Raw genomic sequence first — 5,714 nt, 5'->3', positions numbered from 1 at the left:
AATGTCCGATTATAACCTTTTATTACAGAATTTATAGTATGAAAACTTTTGAATTTATTAAGATAATAATAAAAATAATGTTTTATTATTAAGTAGGAACTAATAAAATATTTGTTTTATTTGATATTCTTTTTTACTAAAAGATGGTAATTATATCTACATCTAACACAGTGTCTGTGTTACATTGATTAATCCTCGAGTCATTTGTCTATGACTATATCATTCTCTAATTCATTCCTTAATGTACTTGTTAAAATAAATTCTTAAATTATTTGGAGTTGCTTTTGTCAACTGTCTTGATCATCTTTTTCAAACATTGGGGTCCTTTTTCTCAGAATCATTATGTAGGAGAGATCTATGGCAGGACTTTTAAAAATGGCGCCTTAAACCAAATAATATCCTTCAGCATTCTCTTTAAAGTAATATTTATGTTCATTAGGTAATCTATTTTAATTTCGGAGCGTTTAACAAAGATTCATACTTTAAGTTTATACCAAGAAAGTAAATCTTTAAAAAAAATTAAGCATAAATCGCCTTAAAGCAAAATTTCTTTATAGAGTTGAAGACTTATTTAAAAAATATTTTTTTTGTACTGTGCATATTGCTCAGACCATTGCGAGCCACACTTTGCATATTTCTTGTTTAATTATAATTTTTTCGGGGCTCAGTTAATGAGCGCGCTCCACTTGTGCCGGCGATCTTGTTTGGGAGGCGCGTGCCGAAAAGCGACACGACACTTTGGGTGGATTGCCACATCTGAGTCGGATCGAAACCTAGCGCCGAGTGCTCGTATATAAGCAGCCTAGGACTACCCAGATTAATTACTTCGATTTCGATCTTTGTCGAGTGCATTTCAATACCCAAAGAGTTCTGAGAACCAAAATGATGGGAAAAGTGAGTGGCGCACAGGGATTTTTCCTGGGATTATAATCCAAGTTGATATTCCTTCTCTCACCTAGGCTACCTATCTGTTGTGCCTGTGCCTGGCCAGCGCCGTTTGGGCCATTGAATTGCAGCCGGAGCCGGACTACGGACCAGTGGCCTACGAGTTCCAGTGGTCGGTGAACGATCCCCACACCGGCGACATCAAGAGCCAGAAGGAGACGCGCAAGGACGACAAGGTCGAGGGTGTCTACGAGCTGATCGACTCCGATGGCTATCGTCGCATTGTCCAGTACAAGGCCGATGATCACAACGGCTTCGAGGCGATTGTCCAGCGGGAGCCGACGGACATCAAGATTCCGCTGCCTGAGCCGCCCAAGAAGTTGCTGGCCGCCAAGATCCTGACTCCTGTGCTGCCGGTGGCTCCTCTGGTTCACTATGCTGCCCCCAAGGCTATCATCAAGCAGGAGTTGTCCTCCGGAAACTACGTCTCTGTTTCCGGACCCACAGCTCAGTACAAGTACTGAGTAATGAATACTAAGAGAAGATTGCAGCCATTGACTTTTACCAGCCCATTTAGGATGCCCGACTCGACCCGGGATACTCACTGCCATACATCGTAATTTAATATCGCTTAGACCATTAATTGTACATACAATCAGCATACATTTAACTAACTATAAAGATGCATCACATTCAAACTGTTCGCAGAGGAACACAAAAACTATGGAGTTTCATTTTACAATAGTGGTGGAAAAGGTGCTCACAGAAAAGATATTGACTAAGATCAGAATGATATGTGCTGGTCAATTTTATATTTTTTAAGGATCAACTTCATCATATCATTTTGATATGATTATGTTTATCTTCTTTTACATTATTGGTTCAAAAATACTGAATTTGGTATTTTAAATGATATGATAAAATATCAAGTTGATATGTTGAAATCATAAATTTGACGTAAATCATGGTATAATTCACCCTATTTAATATCGAATTTTTTTTGTGTTGATCAGTGAAGAAAAAAATTCGCTTTCTACAGATTAATCACATTGAGTAAAGACACAAGAACTGCACAAAAACCAGTAGAGATTTAAAAAAAATTGCTGAATGAAACTTGAATGGAAAATCATGCTTAACTTAGTTAAACTCGAATGTGTGAGTCTGGCTTCTCGGTTTAACTCGCCGATTGATGTCTCATAAAAAAAGATGTGTCATGGCTCAGGTGGCTCCGAATTTTTGATAAGCACAAACTAATGCTATCGCCGCCAGACGCGACATGGTCCCATAGATGACTCTAATCTCACGTAGCTGCCGTCACTCGGGGGCGTCCAATTACCGGCGCAGTCGGCGTCGTCGATGGCGGTTCTATTGGGCTTAGGCTAACGCTTGTGGCCAAAGATCAATGGAGCATCAGTGCGAAAATGGTTGGCTGCCTGGAGACACGGCGACTACTGGTCATCTGGCTGATGGCCCTTGGCTTTTGTCCGGGAGGCTCAAAGGATGCCGAGCCGGATGCGGATGCCAAGTGGATGGCTCCCCTCCAGCAGTATGGATACACTGCCAAGCATCTGAAGAACAAGGTGGAGCACGGCGAGTTTACCACCTTCGAGCTGGGCACCCCCAACTACCAGATCCTGAATCCCGAAGACGAACCGGAGTACATTACTGCGGATCAACCGCATTACCAGGAGATGCTTAAACGATTGACCAGTGCTCAAAGTGGAACCGATACCATCGATGTGGAAATGGCAAGTCGAAGGGAAGCCGTTCCAAATCTTGCCCAGAAATCTTCCGAAATCCAAGAGCCAGTTAAGCCAAAGTCAGAGAGCGAACCCAATCGCTGGGAGAAATTAAAGAAGCGCAGCTCCATCCAGGGAAGACTGGGTGATTACAAGGAAACCGTGGAGCCCGATGTAAGGGACGAGCGTAGTTTTATTCCAGATATCCAGGTTTACTCCGGAGCCAGACCATTTCAAAGTCGAGTAGCCAATCTTAATTAACCAAAAGTTAGAGCATGCTTTTCGAAGTTCCCGTTGTTAATTACGAAATTATTCATTATTATGTTTTGATACTTAATTTAAAGCACTATGCTATGAATAAAGAGCAGGCGTTCGTTTATAATGGTTTTGTTTTTTTTTTGTTTGGGTTTAGAAGAAACACACCTCAAACATGAACAAAATTTCATAATATTGCTGAGCCTTGCACTTTGAGAAAATAAAGTCGTTGACTTCAACGTTCGTACTTTTACTAAGGTATAAATACCAATGAGACCGAAAACACATTATTTTTTTCAAAATATTAAGGCAAAAATACTGAATTTTCTAATATGAGAACATCTTTTGTTTTTAATTTTATATTATTTGGCTCCTTAAGGAATTTTTATTATTTTTTAAAATGTTCTTGATTATATTATTTTTTTGAAGGAAAAAAGTTTACATCAAATACTTATTTTTCTAAATTGCTCAAAGTGCTCTCCAATGGTTTGTATTTTTCACGAACATATTCTTTTTATCAGTGAAAATCAATAAAAGCAAGACACGTAAAATATAAAAATATTACCAATGCACATTCTCTTACAAAAATGTATTTATCCATTGCGTACGTGTAGCCACGAAATTACAACCAAAAATTGATAAGTTAATCGACCTCAGACGATAATATCAGATCTGGGCCAAGACCCAGAAATTATAAATCCCCGAAATGCTGGCGAATATGGGGCAGAACCAAAAAAAAGGTCAGCGTGTGCGGAATGGGCACAGCTGAGAACTGAAAAAAGGATAAAACTCATGGTACTCATAAAATCAGTGCAAAAGAGGGTGTTTAAAAAAATCTAAATAACATTTTAAATATTACAATAAATTTCTATTATTTGTCCTGAATTTTTGTAGGAAAATGGCATCTTTTTCAACTAGATTTTAATGGTTTATGTCAATAGGGCCATGAACCAGAGGTCATAAAAAGATATGTTTGTTGGCCATATGTGTGCTCATGATTGGACTGTTGTTGAGCGCTTGATGCTATCGACGAGTGCGGGTAGAAATGCTTGAATGTGTATTACGGAAGCGGCGGCATCTGGCGATTGTGGGGCCCCCGGGCCCATTCCGGACCGCCGAGCCCCGCTCCACCCCGTACCGCTCCGATCCGCTGCGATCCATTTGGAACGTGATGCGGTCAACGCTTCCGCGACCCATTTGTTCGGCGTTGTAAGTGCTGTGGTGAAAGAAGAAGCAGCAGCAGCTGAGCTAGAAGCCATCGGCCAGCGCAGCGTATTTAAGAGCTATTCAGCAAATTGCATGAAAGAGTTTCGCACGCGACCGACCAACAGCCAACAAGTGCCATCCAATCGGCGATCCGGGGACAGAAATTCCAGTAATTGCTGAGGGAAATTGATCGAAATTGAGGGAGAAATTCAGTGGAAAGGTAAAGAACTGGGCCAATTGATTGGGAACGATTTTTAACCCACATTTCCTCCCGCCACCTCAGATGTTCGAACGCTGCAGTTTATTGTTTATGGCCATTGTGATGGCTACGGCCCTGTTGACCCAAGCCCATTTCCCGGAATACTGTGCGGAATGTGAGCAGGAGGTTTGGGAGCAGGTTCCATGCAGCGAGGTGCCCACAACGGTGGCACCGACGACTTCAACGAGCGGCGGATCCACCGCAAGTCCACCCACCACCGCGGTGTACAGCACCACGGAGTATCCCAGCACCACCACCACTGCTCCACCCACGGACTACACCACCCAGCCGTCGGCGTACAAGAAGTGCTACTGCGAGTGCAAGCTGGGCTGCAAGGAGTTCTGCCGCAAGGTGGTCTCCTCCGGACCCAAGCAGCCCCTCACCCAGATCTCCTCGATCGGGGAGTATGCTCCAGGTGGCCAGGTGGAGTTCACGCATGTCCATCAGCGCAAGTACTTCCCCAAGTACGGAGGCGAGGGCTATGGAGGATTGGTGGGACCCGTGGGCGGACCCAAGGCCTATAAGCCCTATCCCTTGGTCTACGAACAGGCAGCAGCAGCTTCTGCTGCTTCCTCACCAGCTTCCTCACCGGCGGTGGCCAACATAGCTGCTCCCAACTACACTCTCGAGGAGTTGGCCCAACTCCTGAGCACCGCCTATGGCACCAAGAAGGGCTATCCAGCCAGTCAGCCAGCTCAGCCGCGTCCTCAAATCCAACTTCAGCCAGCACCAACTCCCTCCGTTTACTACTCCCCTGTTCCAGTTTACAGCAAGCCAGCTGCCCCGGTGGTTCCCCTCCTCAGCAAAGTGGCTCCGGCTCCGAAAATCTCATCCAGCATTAAGTATGCCGCAGCAGCGGTTTCCTCTTCATCGGGGGTGTCAGTGGCCAAGATAAAGACGCCCTACGAGGAGAAGATTGTGGTGGCCACACCGCCGCCCACTATTTATGACAGGACCACGTCGTATCCCATTGTTGAGGCGCCCAAGGAGTATTTGGCGCCACAAACTGAGGTCTATCCCGTGGTGCAGAGTCAAACGGAATCGTATCCCAGCCACACGCCCGCATATCCCACCGAATCGTATCCCAGCCACAAGGATTCGTACAACAGCATCACGGAGTCGTATCCCAGCCAAACGGAGTCCTATCAGCCCCGCACGGAGGCCTATCCCGTGCCGGAACCTCAGCCGGAGGTCAAGCCATACGGTGGACCCGAGTCGGGTCCCGATAAGCCATCCTCCACCTTCGACCTGGCCATCGATAACTATCTGAAGGACTTTGGTTACGGCAACCAGGGAAGGGCCTATGCGGACTACTGAGTTCGGAATCGTTGTTGTTAGGTTTAGGCTTATCGATAAGTATCCTCTTATTT

The 5,714-nt window shown here is 44.7% G+C and overlaps 3 protein-coding genes across 3 annotated transcripts; all 3 read left to right on the top strand.

The window, feature by feature from the left end:
• Window positions 1–836: 836 nt before the first annotated feature.
• Cpr30B (Cuticular protein 30B) lies at window positions 837–1,590 on the top strand. The gene is made up of 2 exons (XM_017140472.3): window positions 837–894; window positions 960–1,590. Exons 1-2 carry the CDS (start codon window positions 883–885, stop codon window positions 1,407–1,409), a joined length of 462 nt encoding a protein of 153 aa, XP_016995961.1. The 5' UTR covers window positions 837–882; the 3' UTR covers window positions 1,410–1,590.
• A 501-nt stretch (window positions 1,591–2,091) lies between these two features.
• Window positions 2,092–3,006, top strand: LOC108056621 (uncharacterized). The gene is made up of 2 exons (XM_017140468.2): window positions 2,092–2,107; window positions 2,194–3,006. The coding sequence occupies exons 1-2, from the start codon at window positions 2,092–2,094 to the stop codon at window positions 2,883–2,885; spliced, it is 708 nt and encodes a 235-aa protein (XP_016995957.2). The 3' UTR covers window positions 2,886–3,006.
• Window positions 3,007–4,150: 1,144 nt separating this feature from the next.
• On the top strand, window positions 4,151–5,713 carry LOC108068543 (translation initiation factor IF-2). Its single transcript, XM_017158177.3, has 2 exons — window positions 4,151–4,305; window positions 4,369–5,713. Exon 2 carries the CDS (start codon window positions 4,369–4,371, stop codon window positions 5,659–5,661), a length of 1,293 nt encoding a protein of 430 aa, XP_017013666.3. The 5' UTR covers window positions 4,151–4,305; the 3' UTR covers window positions 5,662–5,713.
• The last annotated feature ends 1 nt before the right edge of the window (window position 5,714 follows it).

Source organism: Drosophila takahashii, chromosome 2L (assembly GCF_030179915.1).
Source record: "Drosophila takahashii strain IR98-3 E-12201 chromosome 2L, DtakHiC1v2, whole genome shotgun sequence".
NCBI lineage: Eukaryota > Metazoa > Arthropoda > Insecta > Diptera > Drosophilidae > Drosophila > Drosophila takahashii.
The sequence above is the reverse complement of the archived record's forward strand: the minus strand, read 5'-3'. Positions and strand labels throughout refer to the sequence as shown.

Bases quoted from the DNA above. Each gene is read 5' to 3' on its own strand.
- LOC108068543 (XM_017158177.3), top strand. From the start codon at position 4,369: ATGTTCGAACGCTGCAGTTTATTGTTTATGGCCATTGTGATGGCTACG.